Genomic DNA, 22,048 nt, shown 5'->3' on the forward strand with positions numbered 1-22,048 from the left:
ATATGGGGGATAGAATATAATAAGAGGTGAGAAGGCTGGCAGTATATGGTAGAAAAACAAATTAAGAATATGATTATTTCACTTACTTAATTATTTCTAAGTAACCTAATGGTTTATTGAAATTACATGAAATGCAATGGGATGTTCATATAGTCATGCTGGGATGCCATGGCAATTATTTCTGGTGTCAATTTGAAGCTATGTCTTACATAATTATTCAATTTGTTTCTTTTTCATCTTCTCACATTTGCAAGGGATAGATCAAAGTTTAAATGATCTTTTATTCAGAATCTTAACAAGGGGCTAGGGGGACGTTTTATCAGTAAGTGCTGGAGCAGCAGAATTTGAGTCCAATCTTCAGCACTCATATACAGATCTCGGCATGGTAGTGTGTGTAAGTAACAGCAATGTTGGAGGTGTGGAAAAAGGAGGTACCCTGGGGCTTGCTAGAAAATAAGTCTACAATACTTGATGAGGTCCAGGTCAGTGAGATATGTTGCTTCAAAATGATAGACAGACAGATAGATAGATAGATAGATAGATAGATAGATAGATAGATAGATAAAGATAGAGAGATAGAGAGATAGATATCTCCATAATACATACATAATACATACAGACATAGTTAGATATAGAAAGAAATGTGTGTGTGTGTGTGTGTGTGTGTGTGTGTGTGTGTGTGTAGGGAGAGATGATAGACAAGCAGACAGACACACAAATAGAAAAGTAGACAACACCCACTGTACAATACCCGAGTTTTACAGCTTCCTGTGCATTCATGTTTATACATGTGTACACATACAAACATATACATTAATAAAATAATTAAAATATGTGTTTATATATTCCTTTTTTATGTTTCCTGTATCTGAGAATCTCTTAGCAGTCCAGAAACATGCAAATGTCTTATCCAACACTAAATTATACCTTCCAAGGCTATTATTTCTGTTACAGTGATAAAATACCATGACTTAGCAAATTTGATGAGAAGGGGTTTATTTACGTTATAATTCGAGAATACTTTCCATCATTTCCCAGAAGACTAGGTGCTCAAAGTAAAGAGTAGTAGAGAGATATGAATACAGCTACACTGTCTGCTTGTTACTTATGCTCATGTAGATTTCTTTCATTATTGGAGAGTTGAGAGTCTAATACAGGGAATGGTGCCACCCACCATGGTGCAGTCTTTTAACAATCAAGATACTACTCCAAGGGTTGGACAGAAGACTCGGCAATTAAGAGGACTGGCCTCTTTTCCAGAGGACCCACTTTGAATTCCCAGCACCTGAGAAATCTGGTTTACAACTGTCTATAATTTCAGTTCTTTGAGGAAATGTGTCTTGGTGCTAGGCCTAGTGTCTCTTCTCTTCCTACTGCCTGTGGATCCAGGTATACAACTCTCAACTACTTCTCCAGTACCATGACTTCCTCTGCGCTACTAGGCTTCTCTCTCTGGTGATAATAGACTAAAACTCTGAAACTGCCAGCAATTTCCAGTTAAATGCTTTTTCTAAAACAAGAGTTGTCTTGTCTCTTCACAGCTATAGAATACTGACTCAGACACCATGCCATTCCCATTTGCTGGTATCTCCTCTCTCTCTCTCTCTCTCTCTCTCTCTCTCTCTCTCTCTCTCTCTCTCTCTCTCTCTGTCTCTCTCTCCCTCCCTCCCTCCTTCCCTCCCCCCTCTCTCCCTCTCCCATTCCCTCTCCCTCTTCCTCTCCCCCCATCTGCTTTCCCCCTTCCCTCATCCTCCTCATTTCTTTCTATTTCATGTTTGCTGACCAAATATAAGTGTTCAACTATTGCTCTAGTATTATATTTACCTGCTGCTAAGGCTCCCTGCCATGATTGTCATAGAAATCCTTTAACTAAAACGCCGAAATTAAATGTTTTCTTTTATTACTTAACTTATTCATTTTGCTTGTCGTATCAATAAAACAATAACTAGAACACTTTATAAGAAGACCGAGTAAGTAATCTCTACCCCTTTCTAATCTCCCACCTCAAATGCTTCCATCCTTCTTCCTTTTTTTCATACTCTATCCTTTTAGTTGATAAACTTTGCAATGAAGGAAAGCATAATTCTATTGTTAAGCACACAGTCTTTGAAATTTCATTGAGGAATTCAAAAAAAACTAATACCTTCCTTAAAAGGAGCTCAGTATGTAGTTCAGAGTGAATTTGAACACTTGATCCTTCTGTTTTAATCTTCGAGAGCTGGAATTACAGCTGTATGCCAAAAAGCCCTCCTCTCAACTAAGTTTCTCATTAGAAGATGAAAGTAATCTCAGATCAACAATCCAGTTTTTCAACCTCAAATGCCATTAAGAAAACTATACCCCAAACTAGCAACTAAAAATGAATACTACATTTAAAATCAAAGTTAAATAGAAGAGAATTAAAATACATGAGATATAGTGGAACTGAATGATAAATATCTCCCACTGGCTCCTACATTAAATACATAATTCCCAGATGGAGATGCTATTTGATGTAGTTATGGAACCTTTAGACCTGGAAGTGTGCTGGAAGAAAAACATTATTGGAGGATAGGCTTCGAGGGTTGATAGCCTTGTCCCACTTCCTGTTCTTTCTAAGAGCTTCCCACGTGTAGACTAAATGTGATCTCTCTGCTTGCCGCTCATGATATGCCTTCTTCACCATTATGAACAGTATCTTTCTTGAATCTTTATTGACCATCAAGGAACATAAAATAGCTCCATAAACTCTTAATCTTTAGTGAATTTGCCTAAGATGAAGGAAGATGAAAAAGGATACTTGAATCCAGGTACAGAACCACTAAATCTGAAGAATCCAAATAGGTTACAACTCAGTATTAGGAGCAGTTGTCCAGTGATATGTGATTTTTTTCTCAAGTAGCGCCACTCTCTGGTGACTAGGTATTCAAATATATGACCCTATCAGGGGCCATTTTTATTCAACCTAAACCACATGGGCTTTTGAAAGTACAAAGCCCACCCCCAATAACACCCTTCCTCCAACAGTCCATACCTCTTACTGTTCTCAAACAGTTCTACCCACTAGGCACCAAGTATTCAGACATGTAAGCCTTTGGAGGCCATTCTCACTCAATCCACCCCATAAGGCAACGTTCCAAATATTTTGGATGAGTGCTCTCTACTATGACCTCTTAAAAGTCCTGTCTTCTTCACACCAGCATGTAGAGCTGGTCCTTGTCAAAACCTAATAGCACAATATTTAAGAGTCAAGTATTCCTCAATCCTCCAGAAGTTTAACTTGGCCAGGCAGAGGACTCGCAGTAGTGATGGTGAAGAGCTTGATGTAGCAGGCAGCCTGTCCTGGTGTATGTAACTCCAAACGTGAAGTGGCATTTAGCACTAAGAATATGGTGGGCAAGAGTACCTGAAATCTATCTCACGTAGTTTTTAGTGTTAAACTCCATTAGGTGGATTTCAGGTGCTCTTGCTCACCATGGCTCTCACACGCTCCAGGCTTGCTCCAAGATCACATGTATTCCTGCCTGACACTCAAGAGGAAGAAATCTGTCCAACTAAGAGCAGAAACCAATTGAAATTGAAAACAGTTTCACGCCTAAGCATTCTAAAGATTGTTCAAACTTTCATACTTTAGAGATCTGAATAATCTGCATGTCTACTAGTGTAATGTCGTCTAAGTGGGAAGGCAGAAATATGTTGCTTCTTGTGTCCTCTCTTTTCAAAAATTTTTCCATACAATTTCTTTTAATAAAACACTCACTGAAGGTAAAGCGGTGTATGTGTTTAGCATGCTCTCCAGAAATAAATACTTTTGCCGCGCCCAAGGTATTTTCTTCACAACATTTGCCACATTCCAAAGTTCTTCTCTCTCCGTAATGCAACTGAAAACCCTGGACAATCAAAGAAGCTCCAGCCTAAAGCCTGTTTATCACACACATCATGTACCTCCCTCTTTTTTGTCTTGTGCAAAACCAAGGATCAGAAATTAATTATCCCCAAGTAAGTATACAATCCAGAACTTTTTAATTTATTGAATCCATAACCAATTAATGTATTACACTGGCTCATCTGTCATGAAATCATATTGCTGAATTAGCTGATAGCCTCAAATATTGACAAAGCCTCTCATACGAAATGCATCACTTGGCACTTGCGTGTATATGCCTTTCACTTTATTTGAATCCGTGATTACATGTACAGCAGGGTAACCTTGATAAATACTGACTTCTTTTCAAAAGTTTTATAAAAGACTTTGCTGTTGTACAGAAGCATTTTTTATTTCTTTACTTGCAACAAAGCTACTGGCACTAAAATCTCACATAATTTTAAAAGTGTAAAATAATTCTTTGATAATTTTAAAGTAACAAGCGTTAACAACTAAATGACTTAGAGCAGAAATTATTTGGTATCTGTTTTAGCTGCATGAAAGTATTAAATAACAGGAATGATTGGGAGGCCTTGCAATTAGCTCTACATTGGTGATGAGGAAATAAAACACATAGAAAATAAAAGTGTAAGGAGGGGAGAGACAGCTCAGGGGTTAAGAGTGAGCACTGCTTTTCCAGACACTCGGAATTCAGGTCCTAGCACCTGTGTCGAAAGAGCCAGGAATGCCTGTAACTGCAGCATCCTCTGGCACATGTGCATGTTTGAATCCACACATATACTCATAGACAAATTAATACAAAAGACATCTTTTAAAAAGAGAAAAGAGAGTTAATCTTTATGTATACATATTTTTTGTTTTTAATTTGGAAAGTCTAATGTTTACTTTATGTGCATGATTGTTTTTTCTGCATGCAAATCTGTGCATCACATCCCTGAGAAATTAGAAGATGTGTTTTTAATAACTGTCTTGACGAATGTTAAGAATTGTGAACTAAATGATCGATAGTGTTTCACTGACAATACCAAAGTATTTTTAGTGTGTGTGTGTGTGTGTGTGTGTGTGTGTGTGTGTGTGTGTGTGTGTGTTTTCAAGGCTTACAAAATGAAATTCATTGAAATCAGCCAACATTTTAATGGGTTTTTAAGCATTCTCAAGAAACATGATTTTATCTTGCTTCTAGATTTTAGAATTTTATTAGCTCTGACTTTGGCTGCAAAAAGTGGCCCAGCCTAATTGCTAACACTTCCATCAAGAAGCATGGAGATTTGGATAGCTGGCCGCCTCCTGTCCCTACTATCTGCTCCCCACTACCTGCTTCTGGTTCCTGTGGCTATACTCAAACACCTCAATCTTGTTTCCTCTGTATCCAACAGATATGGTGGTTCCTAACCCTCAGGTAATCCTTATTGTCACCATTCATCTCTACTGCAAAGAACCAACTCTAGACACAGTCCTTTAATCCAACAATTGAGGACTACAGGTATTGTTTCTACATTTCCTTAGGTATCTGCAAGATAAAGGCAAATATTCTGGGGAGACACTAGTGTCTAGAATGAATTCCATTTTATTTTGAAACACTGGCTTATTTGCTTCATAATTATTTATTAAGCTAGCCATCTGTTTAATGTAGAATAGAGTGAATGCAGAGTATTCACCATGATTTATTTGTGAAATACAGTGTAGGGACTATCATGCTCACATACGCATTTCTCAACATTCCAAAATAAGCATTTGCTCAATCTACATCTCACATAAGTTCATAAAACTATGCTAAATATGTAGAAAATGATAGATGTCTTCTTCATTTCGAGCAGGTGCTTCAAGCATTATATTTAACTCTCAGTTTCCATTTTAGGGAATAAATATGCCCACCAAATTATTATAAAAATATCCTAATATTGATTATGTATTAGGACACTGTTCTACACAGATACTCAAATATTGCTGAGTGTCACAATGTGGCTTTAAAATGATGTTACTTTCATTTTTTTCTTCCAATCAGCCTTATTACTCCTTCTTCATTATCATCATGCTTAGAATATAAAACATTTAAATCATGTCTTTAAATAAAGTTACAATGACATAGTATTGTGAATACAAAAAGATTAAAAGTAAAGTTAAGTAAATTCATTTGGGCAATGGAAAACATGAAATACTACCATGGATAATGACTTGGACAAGGTCACCTGATCTGCCATTGACATAGACTCCATTTCAATGATATTTCACTTCAAGATTTCACGATTTATTTCAAATGAAATTCCAGAAACCATTCACTTTTCTGTAGCTTGTTTGTTAAATTGTTAGTGTCCCTTCCTTTTTCTCAAGCTAGCAAGACTAGAAATGGTTATTTAATTTATAAATGGATTAAATTTATAATGAATTATTTTTAAAAACAACAACATTGAATGGTCTATGGGATATGTACTATTATTCAAAATTTTTATCATGATGCGATGATATAGTTTTTATTTTATCAATGAAGACATTGAAGAACACACAAAATAAGAAACTTACTTCAGGCCCATCTGGCTAATGTTGAACTATCAGTTTTAATTTTTAAACATTTAGATGTTTCTAAACACAATTAAAAAAGATTTCAAAGGTTATAGGCCTGTAAATAAGATAAATACATGTTGATTAAATTATCATAAAATCAATTTCACATTTTAGATGTAATTATCATTTTAAAATTCCCTTACTCCTGAAAACGTTGTTCAATTCTATCATGTAAAACTGACAGTACCCAAAAAAAGACATCAGATATTTAACATTACTAGTAAGTGAACGTGAATAAGGACAGTATTATGGAAATTGCTCTAACAGTCTCAGGAAAGAAAAGCATCCAGCACTGGGGAATCTACAAAATTCTCCATAGAACAAAATCATCAAAATGTGTATTAAGTGTGTAAAGCTTGCATATCATGAGGCATTCAAGTATGAACCTGCTTCTAAATAATACAATTGAATGTTAACACCAATTCTGAACTACCATTAAAAATAGTTATCAATAATAATTAATAGAATAAGTATCAAATCCATCTGAAGAGACATCACAATGGAAAAGTCAAATTAATCCTATAAAAATATTATTATCAAGTGTAGTAGGTAAGGAATAGGTAGATTTTAAAACCTTACAATCTTCTATGTTTGTAATAAAAAAGAAAAGTGTAACACTTAAAATCATTGTACCTGGAAAGGATTAGAGGCTGAAGAAGCTTGCCTCCAAGCCTGAGGACCTGAGGAAGATTCTTGAGACTCATATAATGGAAGGAAACAATTGATTCCCACAAATTATCTTCTGATTTCACACAAGTATCGTGGTACAGGGATGTGGTAGTACATCTCTGTGATCCTGATATGTAGGAGGTAGAGGCAGGAGGATCAGATGTTCAACCTCACTCTTGTATATATACGTAGTTGAAGACCAGAATGGACTATATGAGACCTGATCTCACAACTAACCAACCAACCAACCAGCCAATCAAACAAACAAATGAAAAACAACAGCAAAATAAGTCCATAAATATACAAATGATTGTAAAATAGTTTTGTTTCTACTACTTTAGAAGTCCAGAAATTGAAAAAAAAATTTTGCAAAATAGTTGACAGTAGTAAGTAGGGGGAATTGTGCGGAAGTAAGACTTAATTGCCTATTCTTGATTTGTTCTGTTTTTATTAATTACAGCTTTGACTATATGTTACCTGCTAAATAATTTTTAAGTTAGGCAAATAACAAATAGTTCTAAACACTGGTATATTCATTCTTGTTTGTGTGTGTGTGTGTGTGTGTGTGTGTGTGTGTGTGTGTGTGTGTGTGTGTGTGTATGTTCATGCACATGCACATGCTGCAAGAGATATACATACATGTATGTATGGAAAGCCAAAGATGAAAAGTGGATGTCATTTACAGTCACCATTATTTAAGAAAATATATATATTTTAAGAGAGATGGAACTTAGTGGGCTCTACCCACTGGCCAGAAAGCTCCAGGGATCCACCTGTCTCTGCCCATCCTGTGCTGCGGTTGCATGTTCAAGTACACACCTTCACAACCACCTTTTTAGTTGGTGCTAGAGCTAAAACTGAGATCTTCATGGTACTGGCAAGTGCTTTACCCACTGAGCTACCTCCCGATCCTCATTTCAGCTATTCTTAGAGTACCAAATAAGATTAATAATGCAGAGAAACTTAGAAACACATCAAGGGTTGAATGGTAAATTGCAGAAGGATATGAACTCCATAAAGATTTCACATTTGGCCTCACTGGACAGGGTCTGGGGTAGAGCAAGCTTACCAGCTGCTGTCCTTGCACACCCCAGGCCGCATACTGCAACACTGAGTCCTCAACTTCTGGGGGATTCAACTCCCACACTTCCCTTGAAAAGATGTAAATATTTTCACATGAACAAACTGACATCGATGAAAACTTAGCTTGGCAATGGCTCATAAAATGCAGAAAACCAAAGAACTTACCCAGTGTGTATGTTGTAAATCAAATATGAAGCGGTAAATGAGTAATGAAAAATCTGAAATAAAAAAAGAATAGAGTAATCAATCACAGTTTTGAGTAAAGGATTGATCTTAGTGCACACTACGGATTGGCTATTAGGGAAAACACAAGACAGGAAATATACCAATTAAGGTGTGTATTGCTTTTCTTTTTGCAACATTTTAACTAGAAAGACATCTTCCTATTCTACTTAACCCCTGTTTGCCTCTCTCTCTCTCTCTCTCTCTCTCTCTCTCTCTCTCTCTCTCTCTCTCTCTCTCTCTCTCTCTCGTGTACGTGCATGCATACACACATTAGTTTATGGCCCTTTGGAAACTGAGGTCAACCTAGGATCTAGTTCCTCAGTTGCCATTTATAATTTGTTGTTGTTGTTGTCTTTTTGCTTTGTCTTGAGAACAAATGGCCCACTGTCCCTGAACTTATCACCTCTACCACGTGTCCAGGCACAGAGTCCTTAAATTTGGCAGTTCTTTTTGTTTGACTAGCTTCTTTTCTGGCTCTCTTCTCCCTATATTCAATGTTCTTTGTGTTTCACCTTCCATATATCCTGTTGCTCACCAGCCTCTGTCCCATATTGTCTAGCTTATATATCATGCAAATTAAATTCATTTTCTCTGTAGGGCTTTCATGTATTTGTTTACTTATTCATTTGTTTTCTTTCTTCTTTCCTCTTTCCTTCCTTTCTTTCTTTCTTTCTTTCTTTCTTTCTTTCTTTCTTTCTTTCTTTCTTTCTTCTTCACTTAGGGTATCCTAAATTGAGAAAAATTGGGAAATTTCTTTGGATACAGCCTGTTTGTGTTCCTGACTGATAATGCATTGAAATATATTGCACTCTCAGGCTTTTAGATATTCTCCACAGCAGAGGGTTAATTATGCTGATATTTTAAGCTTGTCTTTTCCCAGACACAGGAATGAGTAACCTTCTCAAGATCACCTAACCTCATGGTGTTGTGATTATTTGCCAAACCCAGATAATGTTTCAGAAACAAATTTTCTGAAAGGGAGAAACTTATTTCTGCAAAAATGTTTGGTAATTCTAATTTTATTTTTCTTGGATATTTTATGTATTGTTATATAATAATTATGGTGGATCAAAGATCATTAAAAATGATCCGTAAAACAAATAAAACAAAATTGCTCTAAAAAATGTTTGGTAATGAAAACAAACTGGGTTAATATTTTCTTGTCAGTTCAGAGACACGTTTTTTGAAATAGTTGGTTACTGCTTAGTAATTGTGAATAATTTTTAAAATGTTGATTATTTATGCAGGTGTGCCTGTGGAGGGTGCACCGATGAGTCCAGTTAACCCAGAGACCGTAAAAAGAGTATACAGAGCCATTTTCTATCTCCTCTGTAAGCTCTTTTAACATTGTCCTTTAACAGTCGTGTGTCTAGGTTGAGAAGATAGTTCAGTACATGAACCACTTGCCATGCAACCATGCAGACTAGAGTTCAGTCTAGTGCACACCTAAAGCCATATTCAGGCGTGCACATTTGGAATCCTAGTGGTGTGGGAGGTAAAAATGGACTATTCCCAGAAGGTCAGTCACCAGTTCTCTTTGAACATTCAGTGGGCAATAGTAAATCCTGTCTTAAGGAAGTTGGAAAGCAGTAACCAACAGCTGACTTTGTTTTCTGATGTCCCCGTATAACCAACCATAAGAGTATATATACACTTTTATTCATGAATATGCATATACACACACACAGACACACACACACAGAGAGAGAGAGAGAGAGAGAGAGAGAGAGAGAGAGAGAGAGGGAGAGAGGGAGAGAGACAGAGAGAGAGAGAGAGAGAGAGAGAGAGAGAGAGAGAGAGAGGTGCATATGTACCTTATTTCTTTTGAAATGTCTTTGCTTTCCAAGGGTAACAGTATTCACAATAGGGCAACACAAAATCTTACACACAAAAATTACTACAAAACTATCACTGGATTTCTATTTTTCTAACCTAAAATGATGAAACTAAAGAATCTGGAGGAAAACAGGAAAATGGAAGAAATTGAAAAGGATAAATTAGGACAATAATGGTGGGTATGCTCTATCCGAGGGAAAATTATTTCTTTGAAGCTATGTCAAGGTGGTGAAAAAAATTCTTAACTTATCTTTATTAAAATATGGGTTTATATTGGTACTTTCCATTCTTACTCTGCAATGACAAATGGGATTTTTGTTCCTCTACTGAGGGTTGAATGCACAAACATTGTTAATGTTGCCAAATAAAACCTCTTAGAAGTAAAAACACGGCTTCTTCTCACTGTAATAATAATTTTGATTAAATAAATAAGTCACAAATTTGCCAAAGTAGTATAAACGTTCCTTTTCTGCAGGAAAGCCTGGTCTCCCACTCACTAGATTTGTTTCTAATTGAGGTTTTATTCTTCATTGTTTCTGGAATAGCTTTCAAATCTGAGATTACCCTTGTTGACGGGGCATAGTTTTCATTGGCATCTGTGTTGACATTCATATTGCATTCACTAAAATTACTTATCAGACTCCAAATTTTATTATGTTTTATTTGTTGTGGAGAGCTGTGTGTGAACATGAGCATGAACTTGCATGGAGGCTGGAGATCAACCTAAGGCTTACTCCTCAGTTGCTCTTCAACCATATGTGTGTGTGTGTGTGTGTGTGTGTGTGTGTGTGTGTGTGTGTGTTTCCCTATATATTATGTATTTTGACAGAGATTCTTTGAATGCGAGGCTTTTCAACTACCCTGGCTGTCCAGTTAGCTCCAAGGTTATTGGGATTACAGGCAAGCTCTGCCAGGTCTAGCTTTTTAAAAAGTCATTTATTTTTACTGTATTCATATGGATGTTCTCCATGAATGTATTTCTGTGCAGTGTGTATGCCCTGTCCATGGAGACCTCAGATACCCTAGACCTGAAGCTACAAATGTCTCTTAGCAACCTCCATTGGAGGAATTAGAGAAAGGATTGAAAGAGCTGAAGGGGCTTGCAATCCCATAAGAACAACAATGCCAACCAACCAGAGCTTCCAGGGACTAAACCACTACCCAAACACTGTATATGGACTGAACCATGGCTACAACTGCATATGTAGCAGAGGATGGCCTTTCTGGGCACCAATGGAAGGAGTCCTGCCAAGTTTGGATCCCCAATGTATGAAATTTGGGGGAGGGATAAGGGGGGTAGAACACCCTTATAGAAGAAGGGGAGAGGGAGGGGATAGGGGCTTATGTACCAGAAACCAGGAAAGGGAATAACATTTGAAATGTAAATAAAGAAATATCCAATAAAAAGTTAAAAAAAAAGAAAGAAAACCAGTATTCAAACAGAAAAATAAAATGGTTCTTAGCCACTATTCATATTCTGGAAATCAAAACTAGTTCCTCTGGAAAAGAAATCAGTATGCTTAAGCACTGAGAAATCTGTATGTTCAGTTTTTCTGTGAGTTCTGCGGAGTAAATACAGGTCCTCATACTTGTGTGGCAAGGACTTTATACTCAGCCCCTTATCTTACCCCTAATTTCAAGATATTTTAATGGATTGGCATACCATCTTTGGTAATGCATGGCAATGTTATCTGCATCATTCCAATTTTAGCATATATTCTGCCAAAAGCTAGCTCTGACTTCAAGCTTAAAACCGTGGATGCACCATTAGAGCTGACAAAGAAATGAGAAATATGCCTGCCTCTGTCAACATCTTTTATCTCTGAAAGTGCTGCTCACCAAAGCAACCTGTCGACTGAGCAATTGCTCTGAACAGCAGATAAATGTGTAACTCTGTTAGGAGTGCAAAGAAGCCATCCACCCCTGCCACTGATCAACAGCAATGTGTCCAGGTTTCTAGCCCCCATTAATCTTGCAAGTAGTGTTTCCTTTGCATTAGCATTAGGAGAAAAGCACACCACCAAAATGAATGTAGCATGAGTTGGTAGAGCTAGGAAATTTTCGTCTCTGTCTATAATAGCTAGTCTAAAGTTTATCAGATATTATGTAGGAACCTAAAATACTTAGGTTGGGGGCTGGATAAAAGGCTCAATTATTAAAGATATTGCTGTGCAACCATGAGGACCAGAGTTCAAATCCCCAGAAATCCATGTAAATGATGGCTGTGGAAGGCCTCAAATTTCAGCAAATATATAAATGGCAGGTGGGCTTGGTGGCCCTACTACAATTCCTGCCATAAAAGAGGAAGACAGTGATCCTCAGAGCAAGCTGGCTTGCAAAACTGCTTATATTGGTAAGCTATAGTTTTGATAAGAGACCCCACATTAATAAATAAAATTGATTGAGAATCAATCCTGACACTAATTTCTGGGATACACACACACGTGTGCACGCGTACACACACACACACACACACACACACACATTGAGAAAAATCTTATGCACATATGTATATCACATACACCCATAGGAATAGTGAAAAAATAAGACAAAAATTTTAGCTGCCCTTCAGACAATGTGATTTGGATAACAGGAAATATACACGTGCGTTCTTATTTGTAGCCAATTGCAACATATTTTCATTCTTCAGGTATGCTAGGAGGGAAGGCCATTTGGAAATTATCTTCTGTATATAGACCTAAATAATGTGCAAAGTTAGATCAGGTTGAAATAGTGTTATTAGGTTTCAATACTGTCTATCTGTGCTGCAAAGTCAGATGTTTCTAGGTTAACTCAGAATAGCACTGTACAGAGCTTAAAGCTCTTTCAAATAACTTCCATGTCCTTTTTTAATTTTTTTCTTCTATTTACAATGCATAAGCTGGGCATTGTCTGGAGCCATCATAGGACAATCTAATAACTAGCAAGCGGTCTTCATGACTTTGCTTTAAATTATATGTATGACAAAACTCTGATAGGCAAAGCCAAGGAATATATCACTTTAGGGAAGATTCCTGCTATTAATATGCTTTTCCTGTTATTACTAAACATATATAACAATGACTAGGTATTAGATCAGATCTTTTGATCAGATCTCTGCAGGTCTACAAAGATGTGCTGTCTTGAAGTGATGCTATACAGACATATAGATAACTTCTTAAGTCATAATGATGATCCTATAAGAATTTCTGACATTATGTCAGTGATTATTAAGCTCTTTTATAGTGATATTGCTAATAGATCCTTTCCTGATAGTCAAAACTGCAATGGGAACTGTCTGTCTTTCATGTGTCACCAGTTAATTGCTCTTAGATGATAACCCAACTTTCTGCTACTCAGAGCACATTTCAAGAGGTTGTAAAACAATTAACCAAAGGTCATAAAAAGGGAACTAATAATTTGTCATAGGTGCTAGGATAGAAGATGAAATATTGACTGGCTTTATCTATACAAAACTTCCCTAATAACCTAGTTATGGTGTTTAACTTTCAATGAACTTACAGAGGTGTGACAAGTGGTGAATGCTTACCCATATATTTTACTGCCATAAGTACAGACTTTACAGAAAACAGATTTTACAAAAATCATGCATTTTCATTGGTTATTGGTTTAATTTAAAATATAGAGGTTTGTCAGATTTATATAAATTGAGTACAACCTTTGTACCAAACTATCTGCTACAATAATGAAACTATCTGCAAAAACATACAGTTGCACCAACAGTAAAGGATTATGAAATATATCCATGATGTGTTCCAGTTAACATAGGAATTACCATATAAATACTGTTCAACACTCCTCTGGTAACAAGAGTTGATTTGTAAGGGAGGTGTGATTTATTGCTTTTTATTTTAACCAAATACCTCCTCAGTAATTTATAATGGCTTTGCAGTAATGTGTATCAAATAGACACTGGAAAACCGATCTTCTTTAGGGTGATATGCATGTTTCAAGTGGTATTGAGAGCCACACTGATGGATATGTAATAATAAACATATGTGTTATTTAATAAAAAAACTGATAATTACTCCTAATGGTTATGCATGCAAACATTCTCTGTTGTAAACTTCTATTTCAATTTGTGGTTTGAATTTGTGTAAACTTGTGCTGAACTTTTTACTATGTGATCATGTATTCTGAAAGAGATTTGAAGTGCTGATGACAAAGAACACAGTCAGAGAACTGAGCTGAGGAGAACTTTTTCGACAGAACACTTCTTAGACAAAGAGGAGAAGAGAGAGGACTTTTTCCCTTGCCCCACTTAAGACCGTTCCACTTTCCCCTTTTCTTAGAATAGCTTTCATAGGAAACTTTTTACAACTTAGTAATAAATGCTATAATCACTTTTCAAAGTGTCCCTTCTTTCTTCCCCTGACTTCTACTGGCAGGCTGAAAGAACTATGCAGGTAGTTCCTGTTGAGATAGAACAAAGGTGACATTACTTAATCTCTTCCTCCCCCTCCCCAATCCCAGCTGTCAGGCTACAGGTGTCAATCCCCTAAACCAGCAACTTTTTACCATCAGAAAGAGCAAGAATGTTTTTTAGTTCATTTTTGAAACATTTCAGTACAGTTAGAGAGCTAGAATGTTCAGAGACCCTCATACTTTAAAGCCACACCACTGGCTACTCTGTGTCCAGTCTCAATCCTCTCCAGCAGTAGGTATGTCCATACCTATTCCCCTGCAATGACCACAAATACACTTTGTTGAATATGTTTGTAGAATTGGATTAAGGTCCTATACCCAAAGTCTAATATAGAATATCGAGGATAAGAAAGAAGTTCTTTTATAAATAACTGTCTGTTTCTCCCTTTCTCTTTTTTCTCTCTCCTTTCCTTTACCTCTTCTCTTTTCTCTGTCTTTATGTACTCCCTCTATCTTTCCCTCTGTACAATGCTACATACAGAAATGTTAGCAGGAATTGTAGCAGGGAAAGCCCAGGGGACCTCAACCCTACACAAAAACTCCAGGCAACTAAGTAATATTTCTAGTATTCTTTAACATTTAAGTCATTTATTATTAGTCTAAAATCCATTTCGTAAAGAGAGGGCAAGGAAAAATCAAACTTTAGATTGAGGATTAATGTCATTGCCACCGACATTTACTTAGGAGCAGAATAGAATGGAGACTGGGGTTGTCTGGTGAATTCTTGGCAAGAGGCAGGTAAATTAATGAGGGAAAGAGCTGGAACTTCTGAATAAGCCCACGTAAATCCTACTTGTGTGGCACAAGGGCACAGACAAACTGCAGGTGACCTGTGGTTTATGATAATACTAAAGCACAAACATGAGGAGGTATGTAGAACTATATGTAGTAAGTAGACAGATCGTTGTAAGAGATCCCATGTTATGCAAATAAACCCCAAATCCCGTGCAATTCAAACAACCTTAAAAAAAATCAAGATATGCAACAGATAAGCCCAAATTCTTTGTACAATGGCTCTGTTTTGGTTGTCTTCCTTTGGAAGTATATCTGTCCTTGATCTGGGAAATACTCACATGTCCTCAGTCCTGGATAAGGAATGTGGGAACCCATTGAAAATTCTCCAAGTTGACCATGGCTATTTATTTATGCATAACTTCAACCTTTTTAGACCTTATGCCAGGACTCTGAAGATAAATGTTGGCGTCACTGAACCTCTTTGTCCTTCTAGTATGACCTTAGTGAATGAATCTTTCTCTGCTTTTCCCCATTATTTGTGCGATTAATTTGAATATTGAGACAGGATGGCTGAACTTGGTTTACCAGGGTGACCAGGGTCATCTGTCCCTAACAACTCCAGAAACATTGGGCTGCATAAGTGAGGCTTACTAGAGAGCCATATCCCAGCTGCAATAATGATGCTCAACTGACCATTAACTATATAGTAGAAGGTACTGGTGTCTTTGTATTTTATGTAATTTAATCTTTAAATCAACTTCAAGAACTAGATATTATTTATAATCCCATGTGAGTGTCTTTGAAGCTTAAAATTAACATTGAATGTTGAAAGGAGAAACAGAGTCTTAATCTGAACCCATATCTGTCTGTTATATGGATTAATCTTTTTGTACCATTCCTTGTATGGAGCTCATACCCTCAGCCTAACTCTGGCTTTTCTGCAGATTCATGTCCTATCACTTCTTGGCCTCCGGACTAAGATTGAGTATAAAAGATTTATTTCCACAGAATCAATGAAGCTACTCGCCAAAGATTTATTGACAAGACTATTCATCAGTTAATTGTGATTACCAAAGTCAAAAGAGATTTTAATGTTAGAATGATGATATAATATAACAGAACACATCAGCACCTTCATCTCTTAGCTAATTTTTACAGTTTTTCCTTAGAATATTAGATATTAGCTAAGACATCGGTGAGAATTCACGTCAAGGAGAATTATACTAACAAGAAAAAGGAAACTTGTGGTGCAGTAACTTCTACTTACACCAGAGTTGGTAACTCAAGACACCAAAGGTTTCTCTGCACTGCAGTTAAACTGACAAATTGAAATAAATTGCATGCATTTTACAGTCCAGTGAATATTCAAAATGGGATTATGGATTTGACATCAACTTAAACAATGAGGGAAAGAGAACAGTGAGGAAAAAAGCCTGAGTCAATGGCATTTATAAGAACAACAATGACACAGAAAGCAGACAGTGTAGACAAAAGTGGTTTGTTTCTTTTGGAAATTGGTGATAGGATGTATCCACATTTATTCTAGAGACACCTTTTAAAAGAAGTCAGTGGTGACCTTTTTGTTTGCAAGGCTTTACTTTTATTACGATGTTAAGAGCAGGAGCCATAAAATAGCTGACTTTTCTGTCATAAATATGGTTCATAACATTGCAAGGAAAAGCTTTACACAAAAGTCCCTTTACAAATTCCATTACAGGAAGGCTTGTGAACATGAAACAAACACTGCAGAAAAGGAGACGAGGGAAGCCCAATTAATGCTCATCAGCCTCTAAAATTACTTGTATACTTTTTTTCCCACACCTAACTTTATTCACTTTATTTTTATTACATTACAAAGTGTGAGTTTCCCCTGTAGAAATTCCGTTCATCCTGAGTTTCCATTGACCCACCATGTCACCCCTCCTTTGCTCACCCTACTATTCCCACTCCCTATTTCATATCACATGTGTTCCAGCACACTTCCCACCTCACCCCCTTAAAGGCTCTTTCCTCTACTCCCATGGCCTGCTGTATAGTTTACTAGCTCCTACAGGTACTTTCAAATTGATAAATGTCTGCCTAAAGCAGAAGCTCAGTCATACATATGGGAGAGAACATTCAATGGTTGTCTTTCTGAAACAAGGGTATCTCACTTAATATTGTTCCCATTTCCAGACAATTCTCTGCAAATTTCAGTTTCCTTCCTGGGCAGATAAAATTCCATTGTGTGCATGTACCATGTAAGCCAGGACTGAATCAAAGTTACTATCAATACTAAAATTCACATTCCTTCTGCTACGCATTATGTATGCATTATGTTCTCTAGGATTCAGCACAGGAGGCACAGAGCACTCTTGCATCAGCTCCTGCTTCTGATAAGTCACAGATGTAGCCAAATACTCATGGTTGTAAGATTAATATGGTCAATAAACAAGAGAAGGGTTATATTTATTTTAAAACTCAATTAAACTAATAGTATCTTTACTAATAAGAGTCAGTTTATTTATTCTATGAGTTCACAGGCTTCATGATGCCATATCTGTGAGTGAGGGCTTACATGATACCAGAAACTAACTTCTTTCAGTGAATTAAAAAGAGATCATATTCACCAGTTTCAGGTCACCCTGATTCATCAAATAGACTCTTAGGCTTCTTTTCATAACATACAACATAGGCAGGCAAAAAGAATGAAAACCAACTATGCAAATGGTGCTGGCATAGACTATATGATTTCTCTCCTTGTAACTTCTATTTTTGGAGTGCATCAACAAAACCCATTTATCTTAATTAGGATTTCTTCTACTACAAGAAGATATCATGACCACAAGAAACATGGAGACAATGAGAAATGAAGGATTCTAGTTGAATGGTAATGTCTCTGCATGTGAGATTGACAAGGGTAAATTGTGCTGACTACTTTTAGGCCAACTTGGAACAATCTAAAGTCATTCTGAAAGAGGGAATTTCAATTAAGAAAAAGCACCCACAAAATTGGACTGTGGGCAATGATTAAAGATTGGGAAGGATTAATAACTGGGAAGGACCCAGCTCATTTTAGTTGGTGAGATCCTTAGGCTGGTGGTCTTGGGTGTAGTAAGAAACCAAGGTGAAAAAGCAGTGAGGAGCAAAGCCAATAAGCAGCACCCCTCCGTGGCCTCTGCATCCACTTCTGCCTCCAGGTTCCTGCCTTCACTTTCTAGATTAATGAACTACAAGCTACATGGTGAAATGAACCCTTTCTTCCCCAAGCTGCTTTTGGTTTCAAGTTTCATCAGAGTAAAAGAACAACTAGATGCCAGACAAGGCTTCCAAGAATCTTTATTAGGCCTAGAATATGTAATAACTGCAGCAAATATTTAGTAGTTTTTTATTGATAAAAGAATACCTCCATCACCAAAAATGTAAGGATATATGGACAAGGCAGGAAAAACTTCCTTTTTTCTGGAAAAGAAAGATACTCATTCACTGCCGTCAGAAAACCTTGCTTTTTCGAATTGTCTATTAGGTTTGTTTTTTCCTAGTGTTGTTATGTGTTCTTAAAGACTCAGAGATGCATACTTGTAACTCAAACAGTAATATGGATAGATCTACGATTAACTTATTAGTAAGATCTTCTAATAAGTGTAAACAGAAAATTCTATTTTAAGATTGTAGATTTCCAGTTTCTGCCTGTGTCTGGAACTGAATCAGTCCCACAACTCTCTGTACCCACATCTCATGGGGGAGAGATCTTGACTTTCAAAAGTGTGGACAATCATGAAATCTCAGAGAAGACAACTACTCCTTCTTACATTTCTGACGCAAAAGGAACCTGCCTAGTGCCCTCTATGCCCTCTGGGCACAAAAACCTAGAAACATTCAGCAGTAGGACCCTTCCAGTTTCTGTCTGAGGCCAGAGCTTAACGGCAGTTGGCAGGAGCACTGACACACCTGAGAGCAGAGGTAAGACCAACTCTTCTGCTTCAAATGACCTGCCTAATGGCCTCAGGGCACATAAAGACAGTTTGGACAGAATACTTCTGGTTTCTGCCTGCACCTGGAGCTAAACCACTCCTACAGCTCTCTGTACAAAAATCCCATGGAGAAGAGAGCACTACTCTCAGAAGTGAAGAAAATCCTGAGAGCTCCCAATCCTGGCAAGGAGGAACCTACCTATTGCCCTCTGGATACATGAGCCTAGGAACAGTCAGGGGCAGGACACTACTGGTTTCTGCCTGAGCCCAGAGAAGAAAGCAAGTTTCCAGGAGCACTGACATACCTGAGAGCCTAGGTAAGAGCTACTCTTCTGCTCCATCCAAACTGCGTGGAGGCTTCAGGACACACAACTCAGGAGCATCTTTCTGTTCTCAGATCAAGCTGAAAGGAAACAGGTCTACAGTAGTGCTGACACACAGGTTGACAGGAGGGTCGAGCCACTGTCAGAGACAGAAAGCCAAGCTAACACCAGAGAAAATCTGATGGTTGGGGGCAAGCACAAGAACCTAAGCAACAAAAACAGAGACTACTTGTTATTATCATAGCCCAGTTATCCCACCAAAATAAATGCTAGATATCCAACACACCGGAAAGGCAAGATTGGAATTAAATATCACATATCATAATGACGATAAAGGACTTTAAGAAGAACATAAATAACTTCCTTAAAGAAATACAGGACAGCACAGGTAAACAAGTAGAAGCTCTTAAAGATGAAGCAAAAATACCCCTTAAAGAATTACAAGAAAACAAAACTAAATGGGTGAAGGAATTGCACAAACCATCAAGGACTTTAAAATGGACATAGAAACAATAAAGTAATCAAAAAGAGAGACAACCCTGGAGATAGAAAACCTAGGAAAGAGACTAGGAGACATAGACACAAGCATCATAAATGAAATACAAGAAATAGAAGAGAAAAATCTCAGGGGCAGAAAGATATTATAGAAAACATTGACACAGCTGTCAAAGATAATGTAAAACACAAAAATCTCCTAAACCAAAAGATTCAGGAAATCCAGGACACAACAAGAAGATCAAACCTAAGAATAATAGGTATAGAAGAGAGGGAAGACTCCCAACATAAAAGGCCAGTAAATATCTTCAACAAAGTTATAGAAGAAAATTTCCCTAACCTTAATTTAAAAAAAATCTATAAACATACAAGAAGCCTACAGAAGTCCAAATAGATTGGACCAGAAAAGAAATTCCTCCCATCGCATAGTAGTCAAAACACCAAATGCATAAAACAAGGATAGACTATTAAGAGCAGTAAGGGAAAAAGGTCAAATAACATATAAAGGCAGACCTATCAGAATCACACCAGACTTCTCACTAGAGAGTATGAAATCTAGAAGTTCCTGGACAGATGTCATACAGACCCTAAGAGAACACAAATGCCAGTCCAACAAAACTCTCACCTAACATAGATGGAGAAACCAAGATATTCCTTGGCAAAACCATATTTACACAATATCTTTCTGCAAATCCAGAGCTACAAAGGAAAAGAGATGGAAAACTCTAACACAAGGAGGGAAGCTACACCCTAGAAAAAGCAGGAAAGTAATCCTCTTGCAACAAGCCCAAAAGAAGAGAGCCACACAAACATAATTCCATGTCTAAGAAAAAAAAAAAACAGGAAACAACAATCACCTTTCGTTAATATCTCTTAACATCAATGGACTCAATTTCCCAATAAAAAGACATAGACGAACAGACTGGATAAATAAAGAAGACCCGACATTTTTCTGCATACAGGAAGCACACCTCAGAGATAAAGACAGACACTACCTCAGAGTAAGAGGCTGGAAAGCAATTTTCCAAGCAAATGGTCCCCAAAACAAAGTTGGAGTAATCCTTCTAATATCGAATAAAATCGACTTTCAACCAAAAGTTTTCAGAAAGATAAGAAAAGACACTTCATATTCATCAAAGGAAAAAATCCACCAAGATGCACTCTCAACCCTGAATATCTATGGACAAATTCAAGGACACCTACATTCATAAAAGAAATCTTACTGAAACTCAAATCACATATTGCTCTTTGGACAATAATAGTGGGAGATGTCAACACACCACTCACATGAATAGACAGATAATGGAAACAGAAACAAAACAGACACATAGAGAAACTAACAGAAGTTATGAACCAGATGTGTTTCACAGATATTTATACAATATTTTATTCTAAAACAAAAGAATATACCTTCTTCTCAGCATCTCATGGTCCCTTCTCCAAAACTGACCATATAATTGACCATACAACAGTCCTCAACTGGAACAAAAAATATTGAAATAATCTCATGCATCCTATCAGATCACCAGGGATTAAGGATTATCTTCAATAATATTAATAAAAACAGCGAGAGAACGCCCATGTATAAATCAAAGTTGAACAATGCTCTACTCAGTAATAACTTGGTCAAGGAAGAAATGAAGAAAGAAATTAAAGACTTTCTAGAATTTAATGAAAATAAAGTCACAACATACCCAAACTTATGTGAAACAATGAAAGCAGTGCTAAGAGAAAAACGCCTAGCTCTGAGTGCCTCTAAAAAGAAACTGGAGAGAGCATAAATTAGCAGGTTGACAGCAAACCTATAAGCTTTTGAACAAAAAGAAACAAATACATCCAAGAGGAATAGTAGGCAAGAAATAATCAGAGGGCTGAAA

At 37.0% G+C, this 22,048-nt stretch overlaps 1 protein-coding gene across 3 annotated transcripts in view; it reads right to left on the bottom strand.

The window, feature by feature from the left end:
- Positions 1-22,048, bottom strand: part of Dpp10 (dipeptidyl peptidase like 10) — a 1,656,730-nt gene that overhangs the window by 174,653 nt on the left and 1,460,029 nt on the right. For all 3 annotated transcript variants that reach the window (NM_001415116.1, NM_001415117.1, NM_001012205.2), the window contains 2 exon segments: positions 8,166-8,247; positions 8,345-8,397. In NM_001415116.1, coding sequence (NP_001402045.1) covers positions 8,166-8,247; positions 8,345-8,397 — 135 coding nt within the window.

Source organism: Rattus norvegicus, chromosome 13 (assembly GCF_021556685.1).
Source record: "Rattus norvegicus strain SHRSP/BbbUtx chromosome 13, alternate assembly SHRSP_T2T, whole genome shotgun sequence".
In the NCBI taxonomy this organism is placed as follows: Eukaryota; Metazoa; Chordata; class Mammalia; order Rodentia; family Muridae; genus Rattus; species Rattus norvegicus.